Source organism: Choloepus didactylus, chromosome 8 (genome assembly GCF_015220235.1).
Source record: "Choloepus didactylus isolate mChoDid1 chromosome 8, mChoDid1.pri, whole genome shotgun sequence".
In the NCBI taxonomy this organism is placed as follows: domain Eukaryota; kingdom Metazoa; phylum Chordata; class Mammalia; order Pilosa; family Megalonychidae; genus Choloepus; species Choloepus didactylus.
In genome coordinates this window covers 92,018,329-92,045,809 of record NC_051314.1, presented here as the reverse complement: position 1 = coordinate 92,045,809, position 27,481 = coordinate 92,018,329, and the positions used below count along the sequence as shown (strand labels likewise).

Here is a 27,481-nt window from a genome sequence, read left to right as displayed (position 1 = left end):
CCCTACCTCACACCCTACACAAAAATTAACTTAAAGTGGATCAAAGAACTCAAAACAAAAGGCAGTACACCATAAAACTCCTAGAAGATAATGTAGGAAAACATCTTCAAGACATTGTATTAGGAGGCCACTTCCTAGACATTACACCAAAAACACAAGCAACAAAAGAAAAAATAGATAAATGGGAACTCCTCACGCTTAGAAGTTTCTGCACCTCAAAGGAATTTCAGGCAGCCAACTCAAAGGGAAAAAATTTTGGAAACCAACTATCTGACAAAAGACTGATATCTTGCATATGTAAAGAAATCCTACAACTCAATGACAATAGTACAGACAGCCCAATTATAAAATGGGCAAAAGATATGAAAAGACAGTTCTCTGAAGAGGAAATACAAATGGCCAAGAAACACATGAAAAAATGTTCAGCTTCACTAGCTATTAGAGAGATGCAAATTAAGACCACAATGAGATACCATCTCACACCGATTAGAATGGCTGCCATTAAACAAACAGGAAACTACAAATGCTGGAGGGGATGTGGAGAAATTGGAACTCTTATTCATTGTTGGTGGTACTGTATAATGGTTCAGCCACTCTGGAAGTCAGTCTGGCAGTTCCTTAGAAAACTAGATATAGAGTTATCCTTCGATCCAGCAATTGCACTTCTTGGTGTATATACCTGGAAGATCTGAAAGCAAGGGCACGAACAGATATCTGCATGCCAATATTCATAGCAGCATTATTCACAATTGCCAAGAGATGGAAACAACCCAAATGTCCTTCAACAGATGAGTGGCTAAATAAAATGTGGTATATACACACAATGGAATACCACGTGGTTTTAAGAAGGAGCAATGTAGTGAAACGTATGACAGCAGGGATGAATCCTGAAGACATAATGCTGAGTGAAATAAGCCAGGCACAAAAAGAGAAATATTAAATGCTACTACTAATGTTAACATTGTAAAATGTAAAACAAATGGTTTATAATGTAGAATGTAAGGAAAATAGTGATAGAGAGCAATTAAGGAAGGGGGAATGATAATCCAATAAGAACAGATAAGCTATCGTAGGTAAATTTAACATTCTGGGAATGCCCAGGAATGACCATGGTCTGTTAATTTCTGATGGGTATGGTAGGAACAAGTTCACAGAAGTGTTGCTATATTAGGTTATTTTCTTGAGGTAGAGTAGAAACATGTTGGAAGTAAAGTAGTGATCTTAGGTTAGTGGTCTTTTTCTTACTCTCTTGTTACGGTTTGTTTGAAATGTTTTTTACTGTATTTTTTTAATAGTTTTTTTTTTTATATACACTTGATTTAAAAAAAAAGAGTTAATTAAAAAAAAGTATGCAGATCCCCCTTGAGGAGCTGGTGGAGAATGCAGGGGTGTTGGGCTTCCCCACCTCAATGGTTGCTGATGTGCTCACAGACATAGGGGACTGGTGGTTGGATGGGCTGAGCCCTCTACCATGGGACTTGCTCTTGGGAAGACCGTCACTGCAAAGGAGAGGCTAGGCCTCCCTATAATTGTGCCTAAGAGCCTCCTCCCAAATGCCTCTTTGTTGCTCAGATTTGGCCCTCTCTCTCTGGCTAAGCCAACTTGGCAGGTGAAATCACTGCCCTCCCCACTACGTGGGATCTGACACACAGGGGAGTGAATCTCCCTTGCAACATGGACCATGACTCCCAGGGAGGAATCTAGACCCAGCATTGTGGGATGGAGAACATCTTCTTGACCAAAAGGGGGATGTGAAAGGAAATGAAATAAGCTTCAGTGGCAGAGAGATTCCAAAAGGAGCCGAGTGGTCACTCTGGTGGGCACTCTTACGTACAATATAGACAACCTTTTTTAGGTTATAATGAATTGGAATAGCTAGCAGTAAATATCTGAAACTATCAAACTACAACCCAGAACCCATGAATCTTGAAGACGATTGTATAAAAATGTAGCTTATGAGGGATGACAATGTGATTGGGAAAGCCACATGGACCACACTCCCCTTTGTCTAGTTTATGGATGGATAAGTAGAAAAATGGGGGAAGAAAAAAAAAAAGGCAACCAGTGTTCTTTTTTACTTTAATTCTTCTTTTTCAGTTTAATTTTTATTCTTATTATTTTTGCGTGTGTGGTAATGAAAATGTTCAAAAATTAATTTTGGTGATGAATGCACAACTGTATAATGGTACTGTAAACAATTGAATGCATCCTTTGTTATGTATGACTGCATGGTATGTGAATATATCTCAATAAAAATGAATTAAAAAAATGGTACAGATACTTTGGCCAACTTTTGGCAGTTTCTTAAAAAGTCAAATACACATCTACCCATCAATTCCTCTCCTGGGTATTTAACCAAGAGAAATGCAAGCATTTGTCCAAGAGACTTGTACAAGAAAATTATGGCAGTCTCACCCATAACAGCCAAACAACTAAAAATAATCCAAATGTTTATCATCAGGAGAATGGATTATCAAACTGTATATTCATACTAGGGAATAATTTTCACAATAAAAAGTAATGTATTACTAATATACACAACATGGATAAATCTCAAAAACATTACAATAAGTGAAAGAAGCCAGACACAAAAGAAATCATGCTCCTTGATTCCACTTACATGCAACCCAAAAATAGGCGAAATTAATCTGTCATATTAGAAATCAGAGAGTAGTTGTGGGAGATGGAGTGAAGAATTGACTGCAAAGGGACACATGGCACATTCTGGAGGAATGCTAATTTTCTGTATCTCGTTCTGGGTAGAGGTTATACAATTGTCAAATTTATCAAGCCAAAGATTCCAGACTTATGCATTAAACTGTATGTTAATTATGTCTCAATAAAAATATGTATAAATAAAAAGTATATAGGCATAGTTCCAAAGGAAATAATTACAATTTTATGGGACAAAACTCCTAATCTAGTAGTCCTAAATAGCATAATTATAAAAGTAATGCATGGTAATGAATGCACAAAAACATGATACTGTGAACCATTGACTATATACTTCAGATGAACTGTATGGTGTGTGAATATATCTATACAGTCCATGTGGCAGGGCCACATCCACTGAAATGGTCTAATCCCACAGTTGGGTGAGTCACTTCTCCATGGAAACACTCAACATATATTAAAAAAAGTAATGCAGACATTTAAATAATTCCAACAATATAAAAATGAATCAAGTGGAAATGGAAGTCTCTGTGTAAATGAAATAGTATTAGAGATGGAGTGACAAGGATGTCTACTCCATGCATTTTTTGGTAATTTTAAAAGGTAAGCCACTTCAAAAATATCTTGATTTGCTCCAAAACAATATAATAATGGTTGTGTTAACAAACCTTAATTTAAAGATTATTTAGATAATTTAGATTTTTTAAGATTGCATCTAGTTAGCAGGTGAGCCTTCACTTATCAAAGAGGGTATCAAAACAAATTAGTGAATCTTTTTTCTATAAAACGTTAGAAGCACAGACTAAAACAATTGATAGTGCTTGTTTAATAAGGCAGTTTATGAAACTAAAGTTTCCCAGAGTTATTGAAAAATTTATCAAGTTGAAATACAGTCTAAACACATGAATAAAATGACTAAATAATCAAATGACAGGGTCTTCCAACAAGGGCCCGGAAATACCATTAAATAAATGGAGCCTACTCCCACAGGGACTCCATAAACCTTTTGCAACAATGACAATAATGTAGATGTCAAGTTAAAGAGAACATCCAAAGAAATCAGGAAGGATAAAGAACAATTCAGAAAGGGAGTGATGAGTCCAGATGAAAGGATTAGAAGTAAAATCTGATAATGATTTGCCTCTTGGGGATAACCAGGAAGATGTAGTAATCTAAAATTATCTCACATACAGAATACTTAAATATCTATATTACATGTATATATTGTATTTACTATGAGTAAAATTAGTATAGAGTGCTTTCATATTTTTATAATCAAGTAATTCAACAACACTTCATTTTTGTTCAAAGAATCAACAAGAGAACTCTGAACAGTCATTGTTCATGTTCCTGAATCTATCTGGTCAGTGCACTACTGTCCTGGAAATAGTAAACAATATTTGATCAGGTTAGTCTTTCAAAACCATCCATCCACTCCCCACCATAAACATATCAAGAGGAGCAAATTAATTCATATCAATAAATAAATATTAATGGTAAACTTCAGGAAGGATTTGGTAAGTGAATTGGTAAAGTCCTTTCTATGGATTTTCTTTCAGAATAATAATGAAACATTGAGTTTACTAGAACTCCTGGCAAGTCTAAAGTTGGCTTCTTTGCTTACAATTTTATGTCACAAAAAATATACGCACATCCAAAAAATTAAATGGATAATAAAACACAGTACATGGCAATGCTAAATAGAATAATATGGATGAAATCAAGTATTACCTTGTTTTGACCTTTTTTAGCATCCTGCTTATACTTTGCTGTCATTTTCACTTCTTACCAGTAATTTACTTACTGCTATAGCTATAGAAAAGATTAAACTATAGCTCCAAATATATGAGTATCTTCAAAATCAAAATGCAAAAAGCTTAGCAGCTCTATCTGAAGGAGGGAATAGTGTCTGAATAACATTTATAAACCTATTCCTCCTACAGAGAGATGATGCACCATGTGCAAAATGGCCTATTTCAGTTTCAAACAGTGGCAGCAATCTGTGCCAGCAAAAACCAGCTTCAGAGCCAGCAGTACCAAGGTCTTTCTGTGATTCACATACTGACAGCTGAATCTGTTCTGTGGTGTCTTATGCCATATCCTGTTTTTCCTCAATACCTACAAAGCCACAAGGACAGATTTTGCCCTTCAAAAACATTTGATCTTTTGTTTTTAAGCACTTCTTGTTCTACCTTCTGTAATTAAAAACAAGTCTTTTCACAGAAAGAACTTAGAACATTTATTTCACACATCCCATTGTCCTCTCTCATATTTTTATAGATGTATTTTACAATGAGTACTCTCCATTTAATCCACTAAAATATAAATGTATTCACTAACTAACGGGTGCCAATATGAATGGAGAATTTTGTTTTACTCTTTTTCTTTGACTGAAAAGCCTTTTGCCTGAAATTGTGTTTCTCAATTTAATGGTTTGAAGAATTTCTTTCCATGGACTATTATCTCAACATACACTGTCAAAAAAAATTTTTAACAAATTATATTTTCTTTACTTACCTCTCTAAAGACAGCGTAGAAAAAAAATGGATCCTTTCCTCTATCATCCAGTAATATGCATTTGCTGTGTAGTTATATAACCTCAAAAAGTCTAAAATAAAGGAGTTCTGCATTTGCACCTCTTATCTGAGTTCTTCCCATGAGAGAAAAGCTTTGTTAAACACAAATGGGTAAAGTTTAAGCATTGCCTCTAGTTTCCTCATGAGACAGCTAAGATAGTGTTTATATAAAATCCTTTTTTTTGCTTGTCTGATGGCTATGTAATTAATATCTGTTCCAGAAAGTTTTAGAAGGCTGACTCCGCAAGTTTCCAGAATCAAACTGGCCTTTGCCCAACTTCATCCTCTGACTATACTAATTTGCTGACCAAAATAACAAAATGTAATCATCTATTAAATAGGTGGGGTCTCCCCACTTGACACTTTCCTGGCTGGTCAATGATTCACAGAGGGAACACTCATTTTTTTCCATTAGCTTCTGAAACATTTTTTAATTTGAAAGTATATTATAAAAGAACAATTTAAGTTACACTATATTCACTGGAAATGCAACCCAATTATTAAAATCCAGACCCATGACAGTGAAAGGATGAAAATGTTCTATGTGATGCTCTGTTGTATAGAGGCACCTATGACAAAGATGATGAAATTTTCACAATTACTTTAAAAAATATTGACCTCTGCACAGAAGTCTTAGTATCTTCAAGGTGAGTGGTAAAAAACAAACATCCATTCTGTGTTCTTTACTCTCACTTTACAGAGCCTCCTTGCTTGTGAAGTCATGAAGTCCCATCTAGGCTCCAACTTTGTACTTCAGCTCTAGTTCTTATATCCACTTCACTTCAATTTCAAACAATTCATAATTTTAACCCACAGCATAATAATTTTATATAAAAAATATGACTTAAAAAGTATCCTATCTCTTCAGGATTATTGTTAATCATAGAAATTAATGATAAACTTCAGGAAGAATTTGGTAAGGGATTTGAGAAAGGCAACCCAGATTTGAGTTAGAGATGTGAAAGTCCAATTAAAATGAGTTTCAATTTCCAGTCCTTCAATTTTAAGTTTGTAACTCAACAATCCTTCCTTTGAAATATTTTTAAACAGTAAAGCATTTCTCTTTTATTTGTCGGGTGATGTTTCTTTCCCAGAGTGAAAAATGCCTCTGTTTTCATTTGAAAGACAAAAACATAAAGCCTTTTATAAGATGCTTGATTTAAATTATCTATTAAGTATCTTATACAAATTCACTCCGAACATCAGGGGATAGAAAGTATTAACAACAGCAATAACTCTAATGCTTGCATTACAACAGAACTTTTGAAAATCAGTCTCAGAAGGAAGAAAACATATGATTGAGAGTATCATAAAATAAGCTGTCTCTCTGGAGTACTCATACACTTTAAATAAATCTATATTGATAGCATAATTAGCAATTTGATGAAATGTAGTAAGAATATACCAAAGCATGTCAGTGAATGGCATGTCCTCCTCCAAACAAAGCTGTCAGGCTTTCAGGAAACACCCAGGCTCAACATTCAGTTACTAGAAGCCCTTCATCTCATGGTAGCCTAGAGAAACTATTTTTATATGCCTTTTTAATTTTCATTTTAACAATCTGTCAGTCTCCAGAAAGCACTCTGCTCTGTTACACGTATATGTCAACAAACATATCTCTTAGTGAAGATGTTCAGTTATCAATTACTGCTGGAAATTTAAATAAGTTCTAAAATTATGTTATGTTCTGCTCTGAAATACTTAATCTATTTGGCATTTTTTGGGGATATTTAATGGTCCATCAGTACAATGCGTTAGACTGTATGAACATAGAATTAGACACAGTGCTTGCCTAGGGGGTTCTCAATTTAAATAGACAAGCAAAATAGATTAAACATTAAAACACTGGGTAAGCAGTCTGTATGGAAGAAATAAAGTGGATCATTATGAATGAGAATGAATATTTATAAAACAGATATGCTATGCATAGCACCATTGTAAATGATGGGGTATTTCTCCATAGCAAACTTTGGAATACTAGAACAATCTATAATGCCTTTCAGAAGAAAACTGCTTTGAAGAGTCTGGTAGGAATTGTTACATAGATGAAAAAGAGGATATTCTGGACATCAAAGGTTACAGTAAAAATAAAAATGAATTTAAAAGGAAAATAATTTGCTTTCAGTTGGAACTAAAGTGACCTTAGAAATCATTTAGCCCAACACCTATCCCCACCCCACTGAAACATGTTCCCTATAATAAGGTCATGTGACTACCTATTATTAGAAGCATGTTTATTGGATGGATGGATGGATGGACAGATGGTTATGCCTTAACGAAGCCACTTAATTTTTGGAGACTTTATTTGCTGAAAATGTTTTTCTTGCATTAACTCAAAAAACTGCCTCTTTCTAGTTTTCTTTGTAGATCCTAATTTTACTCTTTAGATCACTGCTGTCCAACTGAAGTATAATGAGAGCCACAAATACGTCACATAATCAATGTTAAATTTCTAGTAGCCATTCTTTAAAAAGAAACAGATGAAATTAATTTTAATATATTTTATTTAGTCTACTAGATCCAAAATAATATTATTTCAATATAAAATCAACATTAAAAATAGTGGTATATTGCATTCTTTTTTGGTACTAAGTCTTCTAAATCCAGTATGTATTTTTATATTTATACACTCAATAGTCAAATGTGGCTAGTGGCTACTGAATTGAACAGCTTGGTTCTAGATAATAGTTCATAAACTTGACTGAACATCAGAATCACAAGGAAACTTTTTCAAAATATAGATTACTGGAATATACCCCCCAGAGATTCTAATTCAGTAAGTTTAGGAGGGCCAGAAATTCAGTATTTTTAACAATGAATATTTCAGCATTTGAAATCACCGCTCTAGAACAACACAAAAGTCCTCCTTTATGTGACTGTCCTTCCAGTATTTAAAAGAGAGTCACACCTTCACTAAGTCTTTTATTCTCAGGATAACAATTCCAAGCTCTTTCAACTATTTTTCATTGAACATGGTTTCTAAACCTTTCAACTCCCTGGTTGCTGTCCTCTGGACAGTTTATTTGCAGTAATGGAGAAGTATCATAGCATAGATAATCCAAGTGAATCTTTATTTGCCTTTGAAATGTTTCTCATTATTTTCATATGAATACGAGCATCTCTGCTGAACTCTGAATTCACAATACTTGAAAAGAAAATTGTAAATTCGCATTGTCAAGAAATGCTCAGGATGTCCAGGTTCTTCAGTGGGCTCTCAGGCACATTTTATCTTAGGATGGAGAAGAGCCCCTCTCAGATTAATTCAAAGCACTATGTTAAGCAAAACTACCTTTTTTCCAAGCCTCTCCATCTTCTTGCCTTTCCTTTTAAGAGAAGAGTACAGATGTTTTGATTTAAAAGAAGGGCTCTTCAACCTGCTTTAAAGTTACATAAATACAAAACAATAATGTCACAAGAAAAGAAATTTAGATTTGCCATGAATAAATGGACTCAATTCATTGCCACAAGTATTCACTAACCAATGTTTTTTGAGCACATTATACGTGCCACCCATGGCAGGCTAGGAGGCTACAATGTAAGAGGAACAAGTCCCTAGCCTTGAGGAGCTCCCAATCTAGTCAGGAACATAGCATATTCATTTGACAAATATTTATGGAGTGCCTTCTAGGTGCTAGACAATTGGGGAGCATATCAGTGAATAAAACATTAAAAAATCACTTGTCTTATGGAGGTTACATTCTAGCAGGAAGAGAGACAATAAACAATTAATATGATAAGTAAGTGGATTATATAATAAGCTAGCTGAAAAATGTTATGGAAATTCACAAATCAGAGTAAGGGGTGTCAAGAACACTGGCAGGGATGGAAGAGAAGTTGAGATTTTAAATATGGTAGTCAGAGTAGGTATCATTAAAAATTTGATATTTGAGCAAACATTTGAAGGAGATAAGAAGGCAAGCATGCAGAAATTTGGGGGAAGAGCACTGCAGGCAGAACGAATAGTCACTGAAAATGTCCTGAGGCAGGAGTGCCTGGCCATTGGAGTTGAAACAAAGTGAACAAAGGAAAGAAGAGGAAATGAGGTTAGAAAAGTAATGAAGAGGGGCTGGAGAATTCATGTAGGGCATTGTAGGGCAAAATAAGAACTTTGTCTTTTATTTTTGAGTGAAATGGGGAACTACTAAGGCAAAGCAGTGACGTGGTATGCATTACGTTTTAAAAGGATCACTCTGGCAACTATGTTGAGAGGAGACTGCAGAAAAGCAAGAGTGTAACCAAGAAAACCACTAAGCAGCCTGGCTATTGCAGTAATCCAGATGAGAGGTGGCGGTGACTCAGATTGGAAAGGTGCCATAAGGAAAAGAGAAGCAGTTGGATTTTGGATATAAAAAAAGTTAGCTATAGTACATTAAGGATGGTAAGAATGCACAAAGAAAGGAACAATAATTTCACCAAAGGACGGATTTACAGCCAAAGTAACAACTTAGCTGAGTCCTAAAGGATAAGTAAAAATTCACCAGGAAAAGACAGCAAGGACAATCCAGAGAAGAAAACCAGCATGGCATGCTTGGTGGCCAGGAGAAACAGGACATGATACATCCCGCCAGCGAACTTACAGTTCTCACTACAGAGACAAGACAGTAAATCACTAGCAAAACAAGAGTCAACAGCTGCCACTGGAATCAAAAGCAGCATAGGGACTTTGGACTACAGAAAGAAACAATAATGCTAGCAAGATATTCAGGAGAAGATGCCAAAGAGCGAAAAATGTAGGGAAAGTGACCCCAGTTCACAAAGAGTCCACAGGACCATCCCGAAGGTTCTGTCAACATGGCACTGGCTACCATTCAAGGTTCCCTGAAATCTTACACTCCACCACCAGCTCCCACCATCAGTAGCTTGCCATGGGACACCAAATGTCCCCAGACAGAACCAGGTAAAACAATAATGTTTTCTTCTCAAAATGTCTTAAAACTTTTCCCCACCAAGGGTAACTCAAAATCGAAGCTAAACTTTCAAGGTGAAGTATGATGGAGTGACTACAGAGAGGAGCTATACTTGAAAACTTCTTTTGTTAGTTTTCTCTATGCTCCCCTCACTTCTTAAACAGTGGTACAACAAGGCAGATAGCACTCCTTCTTCTCTTATTTTGCTGTTTATTCTGATCCCCATCTACAACTCAAATGAGCATATTCTCTTCTCCCCAACAAATCCCAAAAGCAGCCAAACCAGAACAGGGGATGCCTCAAGGCCGGTTTCTCTCCCCCCACCCCCCACCCAGATTACCCCCACCTATCCTCTCTTCATCATGTGAATGTAGCCTTACCTTAGCTCCTCCACAAAATCTAGCATTTCCACCTGAGAACCCCTAAAGATCCAAGGCAGTATGGTCTGGTGCTAAGCTAACTCCAAAATAAAAATAAGAGTTGACATTTATTGAAATGCTGCATAACTTTCAGGCACTGTTTTACTCATATAACCTTCCAGTCATCCTTAAGAAAAAAATAGTTATTATCCTAATTGATGCAGCCATAATTTAAGTAACAAAACCAATTGCACACAACTAGTCCACAGAGGAGCTAAGATTCAAACCCAAGATATTGTGCTCCAGAGCCCATGCTCTCTTAACTACTACTGCACTTCAATATGGACTCAGAGTTGCCTCCATCATTCTTCCTTTGTCTACAGCAGTACAATGTGACCTTTCAGAACAGCAGTTTGCTAAGACTTCATCCTACATGTTTCCTTTATGAGGAGAGACACATGTTGCCTGAGCTCCCCATCCCTTCCCCAGAATGAAGACATTTAGCAGAAGCACCATAGGAATAGTTCAGGAAATATTCTCCATGTTCCAGTTTTTGACAGCTTTCCAAATAGAGAGGAAAGAGTCATACTCACTTTTCTTCCTATTAGCTTTCTCCCAAACCCTTTTTAATTACAGTGATCAATATCTAAATCTCGATGAATATGATTTCACATAGTGAAGCCAAAATTATCATAACAAAAATATCCACTAATAATCTGCTTGCTATGAAATTAGTTTCCACATAAGACTAGCATCTATTACTGCCCATACTTCAATGTCATTTAGACACTGAAAACACAGTGTAAATACAAAACAAAAGGATGGCAAAGGGAAACTGAAATCTGGCAAAAGGGGAAACTGAAATCTCCCCTCTTTGCCCAAGGACACAAGTTCAAGTTTCCAACCATCCCACAAAATACTCTCACTAGATAGTTGGATGGGGTCTAATAAGAAAGTATAATTCAGTTATAAAAATAATAAATATTATTTTATACTTTTTTTAATGTTTAATATATGTATTCATTTCCTATTGCTGTTGTAACAAATCACCATAAACTTAGTGGCTTGTATCAATACAAATTTATTCTCGTATAGCTCTGGAGGTAAGAATCTGAAATGAGCCTCAATGAAGTAAAACCATGGTATCAGTGGGGCTATGTTCCTTCTAGGGGCTCTAGGGGGAAACATATTTTCTTGTTTTATCCAACTTCTAGAAGCTGCCCACATTCCTTGGCTCATGACCCCCTTTTAACATCAAAGCCAGCAATGGCTATTCTAGTCTTCCATCACATCTCTCTGACACTTGATTTTCTGCCTCCTTCTCCCACATTTAAAGCCCCTATATGATTATATGGGGCCCACTAAAATTCCAGGGTAATCCCTGTATGTCATCTGATTGGCAACTAATTCCATCTGCAACTCTAATTATCCCTTGCCAGTGTAACATTTCATATACACAATTTCTAGGGATCAAGGTGTATACATCTTTTGAGACCATTATTCTGCCTACCATAGTCTACTTTCTGGCCCCCAAAGATTCACATCCATCCCACCTGCAAATGTATCATCCCACCCCAAGGTCCTCCAAGGTCTCAAACCATTATAGAGTCAACACAAAGCTCAAAATCCTATCTAAATCTTGTCAATTCAAAAGTAGAGACACAATTCCACCCCGTGAGCCTCTGAAATTCAAGAAACAAGTTATCTGCTCCCAAAATACAATGGTGGGACAGATATAGGACAAAAGATAATGAAAGGGAAAAAAGGAGTCACTAGTGCCAAGCAAGCTCCATTTGGTTTCAAGACCTGGGACGAACTCTCAATGGCTCTCAGCACTACCCTCTGGACTCTCAGCTCTGCTCTCTGGGCTCTTGACACTGCCGTCTAAGTCATCTTTCTCCTTTCATGAATGGTAGTATGTGTTTGCAGCTGAGAAAATTCATCAGCCTGTCTCTTGCCTGTAGAATTTGGGGATCTGACAGCCTTCTTTCACTTCATCCTCTCTCTGTCCCTTCTGGTCCAAGTTGGCAGCATTCTTGATGATATAATATTCTCAAAAACTTTGTGGGTCCCCTATGTGTGTCACAAGGATTCACTCCACTAGAAAAAAGGCTCCTCCACAGATCTTGTATAGATAATCCCATCTCTTTTCCTGGCTTCTGCTGAGATGGATGAGAAGATCCATGAGTCATGTGCCTAATCTCTTCAAAGAACCCTCTGGGTGACTGAATACTCTTATTTTTGTATCCTTCCAAAGCATTAACAAGAAGTTTTCAAACCATACCCTTGACTCTCTCCAGAGAAGCCTTTCCTGACAGTGAATCTCCTAATTTTAACATCTTTTGCAATCTGGGTAGACTGAGGAATTCCAAAATTATCACGTCCTGGTTCCTTTTTACTTAACAGTTCTTCCCTCAATTGATCTCTTTCCTTTTGTATTTTACTATAAGCAACAAGAATAAACCAAGTCATACCATCAATACTGCTTTGAAATTGTCTCAGCTAAATATAAAAGTTCATCATTTTCAATTTTGCTTTCCCCTTAACTGCAGGACTCATTCAGCTAAGCTTCTGTCACTATATAACAAGAATCCATTTCCTCCTGTTTCCAAGACGTTCCCTCATTTCCATCAGAGCTCTAATGAGCAGCATCTTTAATGTTCGTATTTCTACCAATAGTCTGTTCATAACAATTTAGGTATTCTCTAAGGTGATTTGATTTTTTTTTCACTATGCTCTTCACTTCCTCTGAGTCCTTACTAGAAGAGATGCTAACATCCAAATTTCTACTAACAGTCTGTTCAAGGCAACAAGGTTTTTTCTATCATGCTTCTCAAAATTCTTCCAATCTCTGCCCAGTGCCCTATTCCAAAGCCACTTCTACAATATCAGGTATTTGTTACAGCAGCATCTCATTTCCAGGTACCAAAGTCTGCATTAGCTTCCTGGTTTTGCTGTAACAAATCACCACTAACTTAGTGAACACAACTGAATTATGTTAAGGTTCTGGAAGTCAGAAGTCTAAAATAAATCTCAATGGGATAAAGTCAAGGTGTTGGCAGGACTGTGTTTCTTCTGAAGGTTTTGGGAGCCAATTTGTTTTCTTGCCTTTTCCAGCTCCTAGAGGCTGCCAATTCCTTGGTTCATGTTCTCTTTCCATCTTCAAAGCCAGCAATGACTGGACTAGGCTTCCACAGATCACATTTTTCTGACACTAATTCTTCTGCCTCTCTTTTCCACGTTTAATGGACACTTAGGTAGCCCACCCAAATAATCCAGTATAGTCTTCCTTCTTATGTTCAGCTGATTAGCAACCTTAATTGCATCTACAACCTTAATATTCATCTTCACAGGTTGCAGAGATTAGGAAATGTCATCTTTGGGGGACACTATTCTTTCTATACAATATATCTTTGTATAATGATAAACTTCCAATTAGCTATATTAATATGGTCAACTATATAACCTGTCTTTGCTTTCCTCATTTGCTTCATTTCACATCACAATGTTATATTTTCACTACTCTGGACTTTTTCAGTCTCTCAAACACACCATACTCGGTCTAGGCCTAAGACCACTGTATATGTTGCTCCCTTTGCGTGTGTTACTCTTCATTTCCTAATCCCCACAGATTCTCTTCTCCAGGTCACTCTTATTTATCCTTCAGTTAATAGCATAAATGCCTCTTCTACAAAGGTTTCCCTGACTTCATGACTCCTTAAACCAGACTACAGATTCCCATTACATCTTTACTTTTTCATTTATCTTCATGGTATCTAAATTACTACTGGTGTAATTATTTGTTTAATGGCTGTTTTCAAAGCACAACAAAGGCAAAAATATGCTCTAACTTCATTTGCTTTATATCCCCACCAAACAGAGTAGTAGTTACACAATAAAAATCCATTTGACTGACTCAACATGTATCATTTAATCCTCACAACAACATTCATTTTATAATGAGGGTACTGAAGCTCAGAGAAATTAAGTTACTTCACCATGGTAACACAACTAATGAGATTTTGCCTGGGTCTATCTTGTTTCTAAACTCATGCTCTTAATCATTGGGTTATTCTATTCCATTTGGGCACCATGACCATCATCCCTAAGTCTACAGATGCTCAATGACCATCATACTGAAGACCAGAACTCATTGACACTTAGCCTCCCTTAATGCAGCTACCTTTGCCTACTAAAGTCAAAGGGCCATCATCAAATAAACTATTTACTCCTGTTTACAAACATGGCATTAGAGTTAGATGTGTACACTTTTTCCTTTAAAATGGTAAAGTTCTTTAAAAATAATTATTAAACAATTTTTTCAAATTACCAATTCAGGGAACAAAAAAAAAATGTGCTTTGGTTTTATCTACTTCTCTTGAGATTAACAAGATTATAAAATCAGTGAACATTTCAGAAGTAATTTATTAAATCAACAGATGAAACTATTCACTTTGGGAACCTGGCCAGATGAATTGTTAATATCAGGTATCTAAAACTCATGCTAATGTCCTAGAACTGTGCTTGTTTATGCTCTCATTCTTGGTGTTTCATTCTTACAGATGGCAGAGTGTTATTGTGATCATCATCTTGAAAATATTCCCTAGACTTTAAAATAAGGTAGGTAGAATTCTATTTATTATTACACTAGTCCTTAAGATTTCAGAATTCTCTGTAGTCTTTCGTAGGTCTCTTCTTTTCATTGTTGGCATTCAGCCCTCTTTTTTTACATAATAAGCATGTTTTTGTGAGTGTAAGTCAAACTGTAGGTAATAAAACATATTTGATGACTTGAAGATCTTGATATAGATTCCAAACTGTTTCCTGGACACTTTTTTTCTTTTGAAAAATTATTATAATTGGCACAGATCAAAAGCCTTGTTTATTAATAGATGATCTCTTTAGCATATTATTATTTAAATTTCCTAAGCAGCTTTAAACAAAATTTCAACAACAAAAAATAATTTTAGTGGCACTATGCTTGCTGTTATGATAAAAACCAAGTATAACTTTGAAATATATTTCTATACCATTTATTATGCACATATTATAAAAGATACTATTTATAGTTTCAAAAAGTACTGAACTGCAATCATCTCAAACACCACTGAAGAGAAAAATGAGAGAAAAAGAAAAAAAGGAGAAATAAAGTTTAAACAAGCAAAAAAAATTGAAAAATCTAATGTTCAAATTTCTTTATTTTAAAGCTAAGAGAAGAAAAAAAGCAATGGTTATATTACAGGAGAAATCTCTTCCATTTATTTAGAGCAAATCTGACAGCACAAAGAAACTTATCTGATAGGTTGATAGGTTCACATGAAATCCGAGAGCATCTCAGCTTTTTGCGATTTGTTACTACTCCTGCTGTAACATTTTACACATGCTACAAAAATATCCCTCAATTTACTATAAGCCAAATCTATTAAATCTCCAGAAGTCTAAAATCTTTTGTCTCTGAAACCCACAGAAGCCCTGTGAAGCAGCAGGAGCCAGAACTGACTTTCTAACAACAGTTTCCATATCCTAATAGCAGAGAAAAAACCTTTCCACAGTATTCCACAGTAACCATGCAGGACCAAAGGCACACCTGACATCAGTTTTAGAATTCAAATCTTATAATAAAAGAAATTATTAGGACATAATCAATACATCGGTAATATATGCCTTCTGAGAACACAGCAGGCAGTGAATAGTCACTGATTGATTTGCTATATGAAGTAAAGTTCAAAATTTGACAATGAAATTTTACATCTTCAAATCTAATAAACTATATTTGATAGGCATTTATTCTGTCTAAACATCAGGCTTGGTACTAACAAGGAAACAAAGTCAGCCAATGAATATTTGTGTATTGATATATTGTACCTGTGAACAATTTAAAAAATCATATTTAATGCCCTTATTTATTCAGAACATACTACCTCACAAAATCAAAATGAATATTAAACATTCATTTCAAAAATTAACCAAGATAATATATTAGTTCCTTGAGACTAATTTTTAGTAACTGCCTAATTGACTTTCAACAAACTTAAAATGCATAGTCCTGAAGGTTTCTATTTGTGACAGCTCCAACACTCTACAGAAGAAGCTAGGAAGGACACTAGTAAAATGTAAAGGATCTTTGGAAATTTTAAGGGTTCTTCGACACCATTTGTTTATTGGGAGCTTTAGTTTCTATAAAGCTTTCTTGTTACTCAAATTGGCAGTCCTAAAATAACTTTGTTTCCTGGTCACAGAGAAGAAAATCAGAGATCTAAAAAAAAAGTTTAACCCTAATGACCCTTCTATTCAACTCTGAAATTTTGCTGACAGTCTAGCCATACTTCATTTATCAGATTTGGTAATTGTTTTCAAAGGACTGAGGATGCAATAAAAAATATCTTTAAGTAAGTAAATTATTCTCATAAATATTTGTCATAATAAACTTATCTACTGGGCTCATAATAATTAAAACAGAAAGTTACACTTAATATCTTGTGAGACTAAGCTTATTTTAAATAAATGCAACATGTCAATTTCCTCCTTTCTCACTCAAGCTTTGGTGTTACTGTCCATGGTGACACTTACTGGCTGTATCAGGCAACGACAGCTCTAAAGACACACTCAAGTTTTATTTTGTGTCTATTTCTTGGGGGCAGATTTGCTGAAATGGTTTTATTTTGCATATCCAACTCCTTAATAATTATGATTTGCACTTCTTTTGAAGCCACTACAAAATCCCAAAAGGAAAATCTGAATGGGGTGGAAGATGTCTTAGGCCCATCAGATATGTTAAACAAAGCGTATTTCTCTTTTACCTTCATCTATACTTGACCATATGTGATCCTAGTCTTTCTGTACTCGTTTAGCTACCTTTTAGAAGCTCATATTATAGCATCGTTCCACAAACCAAGCAATCTTCAAAAGCTTTGGTAAATCAAAACTGAAGGCTTGATGCATTGGAATTTGCTTCTGGCTGTACTACAAATTTAAATATATTCTAAAATGTAGACATGTGCATAGCAAATACCCACTTTTTTAAAAGTTTAGAAAATCCTAAGTATACAATGAATGGTGATACTAGGTATACTTACTTCTAGATTAACATTTACTTGAAATATTTTCAAAATAATTTTAAGAGAATATTATTCCCTTTCTCATTGGTGAAGAAGGAAGAATGATCTTTTGATAATGAATTTTGCCTCAAATATAGTGTTTGTGTTATACAGTAGGTAGAAAATCATGAGAGAGATTATTTTTTCAGAGCCACCCACATAAAGAAATTCCTCCCAGAAGGGCACCATTGTACCTGAAACTTTCAGAGACCAGTGTCTTAACTAAGATTAAGCGATCCTCTTTCTTACCTAAATCAATTTCACCCAAATGAGGCGTTTGCGGTAAAATTCATTGTTCCCCAGACTCTAAAACCAACCATCTGCCATAGGAGTTTCTGTAGGACAATTAAGGGACTATCCATTAGAACTGCCAAGAGTACAAAGTAAGAAGAAGGGAGGGGCGAGAGGAGAGAAAGTCAAGCCACTTGAAAAGAAATGGGAGGGGGGTGCCTCACGTTGAACCCCTCCACACCTCAGCTTAGATACTGTCGTCCATCCGGCAATACAGAAGTTAGGAAGAGCGGCGAGACCAACTCCTCCCGGGGTTATCCCAATTGAAACCGCACTGGGGACTCAGCATGCTCTTCATACCTTGAAAGAGAAAGGCTTTCGTCCCATTATGCAGCCCGGGGACCTGGCGCACTCCGGTCGTGGACTCCCCAAGTTCTAACTCTGTTAAGACGTCAATCTGCAAGGAGGGGTCCACACCAAGCCCCCAAACTGGTGGGAGGTGGGGAGAGGGAGAGGGAAAAAAGAGAAAGCCCCATCAAAATACAAGCCTCTTCATTCAAGGCAGCAGAGAACCGCGTCCTCGCGACAATATTGGGAACTGATGACTCCAGGCGACTCCCCTCCGCCGCCGCCAAGAGCCCTACCTGTGATCAGCAGCCAAGCTTTAAATAGCGGAGCACCCAGTCCCATTTCCATGACCTACTTTAAAATCCCTCTCGATGCAAAGTTCCCCTCGGCCCTCAAACCGTGGACTAGGGTCGTAATCCGCCTAGCCGTCTCCAAGCCAAACACAGAATAAAACCCAAATCCAAACCGGTCCCCCATGCCAAGCTTCCCACTCCAGACCTACTTGGAGTCCGGGAAAAACGAGGCATCCCTAGCCAGCCCGAGCTGCCCCGAGGCTAGGGCCACCCCTTTCTCCCTCTCCAGTCCCGCGGCCACTCACCTGCTCCGAGACCGAAGATCAAACAGAATGTTCTCAGTAAGACCCGAGACTCCATGGTGCGGCTCTGCTCAGTCCATCGTCTCCCTCTTTAAAAATAAAAATAAAAATCGAAAATGTTCTTGGAATAAAGAGGGAAAATAGCGTTTCCCTCTCCTGCTGCTGCCTCGGATTTACTGATTACTGGGATTAATATGATTTGGTTCCCTAAGAAAAAAAAACGAGAACCCCCCATGCGCAAGAAGAACTTAGACCCTCCAATGCGCACATCATTCCCACACGCAGAGGCGAGGCGGCGGCACCAGCTGGGAGGGTGACCCAAAGGGAGGGGTTGGACTCGCTCCAGGGCTGGTCCGCCGGGGAATTAGCTCCCGAGCAGAAGGAAAGGAGCCAGGGACACGCACACCCAGAAAAAAGGCTACCGCAAGAAAGCAGGGGACTCGGGGCAGCCCCTCACCCCCACCGTTTTCCCCACCGCCTGAACCTGTTGTAAAGACAGAGACAATGGAAAGAGTGCCGGGAGACGCGCGGAGGAGAGACGGCTCCTCCGAGAAGGGAGGGGCGGGACCCGGGAGGCGGGGAGAGGAGGAGAAGGGAGGGACTGTGGCAGGCGAGGCCCGATGCACCGCGTCCCTCTTCCGCCCCGGTTCCTGGGTCTGCAGACCCCGTCTAAGGAGCCGCGGAGCAGCTGCAGCCTCCGCCTTCCTTCCTCTCTCTTTCGCTGACCTCCGGCAACGCCAACCTCCTTTCGGCATCCAAAGATCTAAATTCAAGGTGCTAAGTTGATGGGCGGTCTTTCCTCTCACCCCTCGTTTCGGGCGCGTGTCTTCAAAGACAGACAGAGAGAGAGAAAGAGAAAGGACCACCCAGCTGCAGGAGGCGAGGCTAGAAAGAGACGCCAGAGCCCAACCTTTAGGCAAAGGAGGAGAGTCCGCGCACAATCCTGCACACGGGTCCCCAAGCAGCCCCGAGGAGCAGGAAACTCCCCTCTTCCGGGCGTATGGAGAAAGCTGCCAAACCACTCCGTAGGTTCGACCGGGCAAAGTAGAGACTGGAGACCGGTAGCGAGACTGGGAAGGACAGGGAACCCTCAGGGAGAGGTTCCCTGCCCGGGACGGGGCGCTGGAGAGCTTCCCGCGCGCGGACTGCGCAAGAATTTAGCCAGAAGATGTTGGGCATCCCTGGGACCTCGTGCGCCCCCTGTCAAGCACTGCGCGGAGACCCGGGCTCCAATTATCCGGGACAATTGTAAAGGAAGAAGCAATGGGAACAGAGCTAGGGTCCCTGCCCACGCCCAAAGAATAAATAGATAATAGCTAAATCGCTAGGTATCTAGCTAGACGATGGATAGTAGTTGATAGCAGCAGCACAAGACCTGGTGATAGAGAAGAGCCAAACCGTTGCTGACCACACTGACACACCCTGCTTCACCATACACATGGTGGAATAAGCCCAGGGCCATAGGCAAGGTCATCCGAGATCTATGTCTTGAGTCTATTCAAGATCAGTGACACACAGGCAGACAATATTTTTCAAATAGCCCTAAAATTTCGAAGGCATACCGTGAGTAAAGACATCCGACTCCTATATTTTAAAAATAAGAGTTTTCAAAAGCAATTCAAATACCAGTCTGTACAAAGATCAACTGAGTTTCTTAACTTTTGATCAAAGGAGGTGGATCCTGAATTCTCCAGCTGGACCCTTCACAGTTAGAGTTATCAACTGGGTAGAGTCTGAGGTTCCTCCAGAACAATATATACTAAGCTTATTCCAGGAAATATGTTCCATTATAGTCCAGGGGTATGTCAAAAAAAAAAAAAAAATTTTTAGCTCTTCCCTTGGAATATTAAGAAAAAGAATCAGAATCTGGGAAATTATCCAAATTAATTTTTAATTCTCCTTATCAATTTTTTAATTTAAATTCCATGTGTAAACTTTGCAATATATTTCAGTACTTACGTGTGATAAGTACTGTTGTATGAAAATTCCCCAATTTGCAAGACTTCACAAAATAAAATTAATTGAATTGAATTCAAAGAAAATTATTTATCAAGGGATTAAAGAGCCTTCTATGGCAGCATGTCCAAAATATTGAATTATACTAAGTATCTACAAAAGTTACACAAAATTAATTTTAAGTAAGGCTATTTAAAATGCTATTGCAAGACAGAATAAGAAGAAAATGTACATTAACACACAAGTATACATACACACAGAAGTTCTCTTAACCTGCTTGCTCTCAACTAAAAGAATTAAGGATTCCCTCCCTTCCCTCTGACTCATGTCCATCACATGCTGAAAGCTGGTTAGTAGGTTTCTCTCTAGTACCCCCCCACACACACACACACTTATGATTTCTCCAAAAGTGGTATGTTGTACTCAAAATTATTTATTCCAGTTAAAACTGCTACTGTAACCATGTAGTCTAATTAAATATTACCTAAAGCATTAAAATGTGAGTTAAAAAAAAAAAAAAAGAAAGTGTATGTTTCTATAAAACTAAAGTTTAATGCTTTGGAAAGTCATGACAAAGGTAAGTCATTCTGTTAGGGCAAGAATTCTCAACCTAGACACAATTGACATTTTGGATTGGACAATTCTTTGTTTTGGGGGCTGACCTGTGCATTGTAGGATGCTTAACAGCATAGCTAACTGCTACCTACTAGATGCCAGTAGCAACACCCCCACCCCACTCCTATTTGTAACAACCAAAACTATCTCCAAGCATTGTCAGATGTCACTTGGGGGACAAAATCACCCTTGGTTGAGAACCATTGAGTTAGGGTAATTCTACCTGCTGTAACAACCCCAAAAATGTCAGTGGCTTACAGAAATTTATTTCTTACTCACACAACAGTCCAATATGGATGTTTTCTAGTTAGTAGATGGCTTTCCTCCATATTATAGTTCAGGTTCCCAGACTTCTTCCATCTTGTAACTCTGCCATATCCTAGAGTCTTGAAGTCTTCTGGATGCAGCAAGTAGATTGGGAGAGAGATGAAGGAAAGGCATGCACACTTCTTAAACTCCTTAGCCTTAAAGTGATGCATATTATTTCTTCTCACACTCCGCTAGTGTGAGTGGCACTAGTGGCAATTTCTAGTCACATGGACTCCCTTAGATGCAAAGTAGTTAGTAAATATAGGCCCTAGTTGGGAAGCCACTTTCCAGTAGCAATTCTATAGTATGGAAGGAGGGGAGCTCTTGAAATTCTGGTAAACTTTAGACATTTCTACCACTCACATTTTTAGTAGAGTCCAATTAGGTCTTGGCAAAACAATGATGCAAGATTGGAATGAAAAAATCATAAAAATTTAGAAAGATGAATCATTTAGATTTCTTCAAAATTCTAAAATCTCATACCATTTTAAAAGAACCAAATCCCGAAACTATAGACAATATCATGGATATCATGTACGCAAGAAGATGAAGGAGAACTCCAGATAGCAGACCCATAATATAAAAACAACAAAGAAAACAGAAAATAAAATTTCTCAACATCATAAGTATAGCTAATAAAAATGCATTTATATATTTTAAGTTTATATAACCTATTACGAGTACATCAACATTTGTAATTCTCCACTTTTACTAACTTTTGATGAACTAACCAATTTCCAGCCCTCATTCTGATACATAAAAATGCTTCTATTGTAGTTAAATATATATATTAAAAGTTAACAGAAAATAAACTGTGGTATGCAGAATAATGCTATCCAAAATACGCCCACATCCTAATCCCTGGAAACTATGAATGTGTTATGTTACATGGCAAAAAGAAATGCAGAGGCAAGGCAAGATGGCAGCATAGAGAGGAGTGGAAGCTAAGTAGTCCCCCTGGAACAACTACAAAAAAACAGAAACAACTAGCAAATAATCCAGAATAACTGCAGGAGGACAAACAAGACCATCCGCTCATCATACACCAACCTGAATTGGGAGGAATGCCCGAGAACACAGCATAAAATCTGTAAGTAAAACCTGCGGATCCAAGTCGTGAGACCCCCTCCCCCATAGCCCGAGCTGCAAAGCCTTGTGGTGCCAGAGAGAACCTCTCTCCCAGCAAGCAAATATAGCTCAGCTGAGCTCCAACTGGGGTTTTAAGTAGCAAGTGTGAACTGCTCACTACAGGTATGCATCCCCAAAAAACAGACAGAGGCTTTGGGTGATGACTGACCTTGGAGAGCCAGAGGGTCGCCTTGAACTGGGTCTGAAGGGGACTATCTGTTTCTTTTTTGGCTCAGTGGAGAAAGCCCCAGTCATTTTCAGTTTCCAGGGCTGTGACTTTGGGAAGGGTGGAGACACCACAAGCAGAGAGCGAGACCATTGAAATGCTAATGATCTCCACCTGAGGGGTCTGTCTTCTCTAGGAGGAAAGGGGTGGGGCCCTTTCCATTCAGAACCAGACCCCAGAGCCTGGGGGAACACGGACATACCTCCTCACACCAGTCAAGAATTATAGGCTAACAGGCGTCACCTGCTGGGCAGAAAAGCACAGTGGCCTGAGGCATCAAAGGGTAGAGCAATTTTCTAAGACACACCCTCAGGGAAACCAGATACTGAATATTTCTTCCCTCTAGGACCTGAGCCTGTTCTGGTCTGGGAAAACCTGATTTGGATAACCAAGGAAACCATGCCTAGACAACAAAAAATTACAACCTACACTAAGAAAAATGAAGCTGTGGCCCAGTCAAAGGAACAAACGTACACTTCAACTGAGATACAGGAATTTAAACAACTAATGCTAAATCAAATCAAAAAGTTTAGAGAAGATATTGCAAAAGAGATAGAGGCTGTCTTAGTTTGCTAATGCTGCAGAATGCAAAACACCAGAGATGGATAGGCTTTTATAAAACGGGGGTTTATTTCACTACACAGTTACAGTCTTAAGGCCACAAAGCATCCAAGGTAACACCTCAGCAATTGGGTATTTTCACCGGAGGATGGCCAATGGAGTCCAGAAAACCTCTGCTAGCTAGGAAGGCAGCTGGCATCTGCTCCAAAGCTCCGGCCTCAAAACGGCTTTCTCCCAGGACGTTCCTCTCTAGCAAGCTTGCTCCTCTTCAAAACATCACTCCCAGCTGCACTCTCTTTCCTCTTTGAGTCAGCTCATTTATATAGCTCCACTGATCAAGGCCCACCCCAAATGGGTGGGGCCACGCCTCCATGGGAACATCTTATCAGAATCATCTCCCACAGCTGGGTGGGGCACATTCCAAGCAAATCCAACCAGCACCAAAACTTCTGCCCCACACAAGACTACAAAGATAATGGCATTTGGGGGACACAATACACTCAAACTGGCACAGAGGCTGTAAAGGAAACACTGGGCATACATACAGCAGAAATCAAAAGTTCAAAAAAACAACTAGTAGAATCTATGGAAATGAAAGGCACAACACAAGAGATGAAAGACACGAGGGAAAAATACAACAGCACATCTCAAGAGGCAGAAGAAAACACTCAGGAACTGGAGAACAAAACACCTGAAAGCCTACACGCAAAGGAGCAGATGGAGAAAAGAATGAAAAAATATGAGCAACGTCTCCGGGAACTCAAGGATGTAACAAAGTATAATAATGTACGTATCATTGGTGTCCCAGAAGGAGAAGAGAAGGGAAAAGGGGCAGAAGCAATAATAGAGGAAATAATTAATGAAAATTTCCCATCTCTTATGAAAGACATAAAATTACAGATCCAAGAAGCACAGCGTACTCCAAACAGAAGAGATATGAATAGGCCTACGCCAAGACACTTAATAATCAGATTATCAAATGTCAAAGACAAAGAGAGAATCCTGAAAGCAGCAAGAGAAAAGTGATTCATTACATACAAAGGAAGCTTAATAAGACTATGTGTGGATCTCTCAGCAGAAACCGTGGAGGCAAGAAGGAAGTAGTGTGATATATTTAAGATACTGAAAGAGAAAAACTGCCAACCAAGAATCCTATATCCAGCAAAGCTGTCCTTCAAATATGAGGGAGAGCTCAAAATATTTTCTGACAAACAGACAATGAGAGACTTTGTGAACAAGACACCTGCCCTACAGGAAATACTAAAGGGAGCACTACAGGGTAATAGAAGACAGGAGTGCGTGGTTTGGAACACAATTTTGGGAGATGGTAGCACAACAATGTTAGTACACTGAACAAAGGTAACTATGAATACGGTTGAGAGAGGAAGGTGGGGAGCATGTGAGACACCACAAGAAAGGAGGAAAGATAAAGACTGGGACTGTGTAACTTGGTGAAATCTAGAGTATTCAACAATTGTGATAAAATGTACAAATATGTTCTTTTACGAGGGAGAACAAGCAAATGTCAACCTTGCAAGGTGTTAAAAATGGGGAGGCATTGGGGGAGGGATGCAATCAGCATAAACTAGAGACTGTAACTAAAAAAAAAAAAAAGAAATGCAGATGGAATTAAGATTCCTTATTAGCTAACCTTAAAATAGGGGAATTATCCTGGATTATCTGTGTGGGCCCAGTGTAATCACTAGGTCCTTTAAATGTGAAAGAAGGAGAGAGAAGAAGAGGTCAATGATGAGATATGACAAAACTCAACCGACTGTTGTTGGGCTTTGAAGATAGAAGATAAATGCCACAAGGAATGAGGGTATCCTCTAGAAGCTGGAAAGTTCAAGGAAAAGGATTCTTCCCAAGGGCCTCCAAAAAGGAATGCAATGCTAATGATATCTTGATTGTAGCCCACAGATATCTATTTTAGAATTCTGACTACAGAACTATAATAAATTTGAGTTGTTTTAAGTCAATAAGTTTATGGTAATTTGTTACAGCTGTCATGGAAACTAATATAAATAATAATCATATGATATAAAGTTTTGTCAAAATGGTAGATTCTACTGATGCTCTGGGTAACACCTCCTACCAAAAACACATATCAAAGCTAAATGAAATATTCGATAATTTTTTACTGATTGGTGAGCTTTAAAGTAAAAGGAAAATCCCCAGATGCTAGAAAAAATGTGGTAGCTTGAGATTGGAGGAGAAGGTAATAACTGATGCAGAGACTGGGAGAGTCTAGGACACTGCTTTCAGACTCTATAAGAGCCCTAAGTCAATGGAGAATGATTTTAACATCCAAGAAGGGAAGGAGAAACAATAAATACAGAAAACTTATCTTGGGAAATAATGGCTGAAAACTTCCCAAGTTTGTCAAAAGACATAAATTTACAGATACTAGAAACTCAAAGAACCCCAAGAAAGATAAACCCAAAGAAATTCATGACCAGGTACATTATAATCAAACTATAGAAAACAATAAAAAAAAAATGACACACAAAGAACCTTGAAAGCAGCAGAAAAAATTGACACATTATATATAGGGGAGCAAAAATTTGAATGAATGCAGACTTCTCATGAGAAACCATGGAGGCAAGAGGAAGTGAAAGAACATCTTTTAAAGTGTTCAGAGCAAAGAACGTCATACCCTAATTCTGTATGCAGTGAAAATACCCTACAGGAATAAAGATGAAAGATATTCTCACAGCTGAAGAAAACCTAAGAGATTTGGTTGTCAACAGACCTAGTTTAAAAGAAGTCCTAGGGGAAAGGGGCAAGATGGCAGCATAGAGAGAAGTGGAATTTAGTCAGTCCCCTGGAACAACTAATAAACAACAAGGAACAACTAGTAAATAATCTGGAATAACTGCTGGGCAACAATGACTCCACATATCATATACCAACTTGGATTGGGAGGAATGCCTGAGATCACAGCATAAAATCTGCAAGTAAAAGCTGCGGAACCACACCGAGACCCCCTCCCACCATGGCAGGCTTTGCTGCAAAACCTCACTGTGGTAGAGAGCAGCACTCTCTCAGTGAGCAAATATAGCTCAGCTGAGCTCCAACTGGGGTTTTAATTAACAAATGTAGACTGCTGAATACAAGCTACAAAACCCCAACAAGCATACAGAGGCTTTCAGTGATGACTGAACTTAAAGAACCAGAAGACTCATCTGTACTGCGAGGAGGGGCCCAGAAGACTGGGTGTTACCTCTGGCCGATGAGTAAAACTGGGGGGGCCATGTACTGGCTCCAAAAGGGGCTTTGTGTCCCTTTTTCTCTCTCTCAACCTGAGGGGCTCAGAAGAGAGAGCCACAGCCATTTTCAGTTCACAGCTCACTGACCCAGACAGCTCACTGACCCAGACAGGGTTGGAGATAACAGAGATAGAGAGACTATATAAATGCAGTTGATAAATCCCTAGGCGGGGGGGTAAGAGTAAGGAGGTGGGGCCCAGCTTTCCCTTCAGAACCAGAGCCCAGACCTTGGAGAAAACAGCCAAAACAGAAACTAAGGAGGCCACACCTCCTTACACCAGTCGGGAGTGACAGGCTGACAGGCATCACCTGCTGGGCAGGTTAGGAAAAGCACAGCAACTGGAAACCTCACAGTAAAGTCTGTCATTCCTCTAAGATACACCCTGAAAATAACCTCATTCTGAGACCTAAACCCATTCTGATCTGGGGTAACCAAGGAAACCAGATGCCTAGACAACAGAAAACTACGATCTATACTAGGAAAAATGAAGATATGGAAAAACTTACACCTCAGTCAAGATACAGTTGAGATATTGTTTCACTTTAATGAAACAATCTATTAAAGATTTTCAAACAGATATGCCAAATCAAATAAAAAACCAAATCAATGAGTTCAGGGAAGATATAACAA

General features: G+C 38.3%; 1 protein-coding gene across 3 annotated transcripts in view; it reads right to left on the bottom strand.

The window, feature by feature from the left end:
- NELL2 (neural EGFL like 2) overlaps positions 1-19,845 on the bottom strand; it is a 448,103-nt gene extending 428,258 nt beyond the window's left edge. The window contains exons 1-3 of one of the 3 annotated variants that reach the window (XM_037847584.1): positions 19,697-19,845; positions 18,790-18,875; positions 18,204-18,332 (exon numbers count right to left, since the gene is read on the bottom strand). In XM_037847584.1, the coding sequence (XP_037703512.1) occupies positions 18,204-18,332; positions 18,790-18,844 (184 nt within the window). In that variant the 5' untranslated portion in view covers positions 18,845-18,875; positions 19,697-19,845. Of the gene's footprint in view, positions 1-18,203; positions 18,333-18,789; positions 18,876-19,270; positions 19,290-19,512; positions 19,531-19,696 lie in introns of those variants that run through there. The other 2 variants (XM_037847583.1, XM_037847586.1) reach the window with 2 other exon arrangements.
- Positions 19,846-27,481: the final 7,636 nt, after the last annotated feature.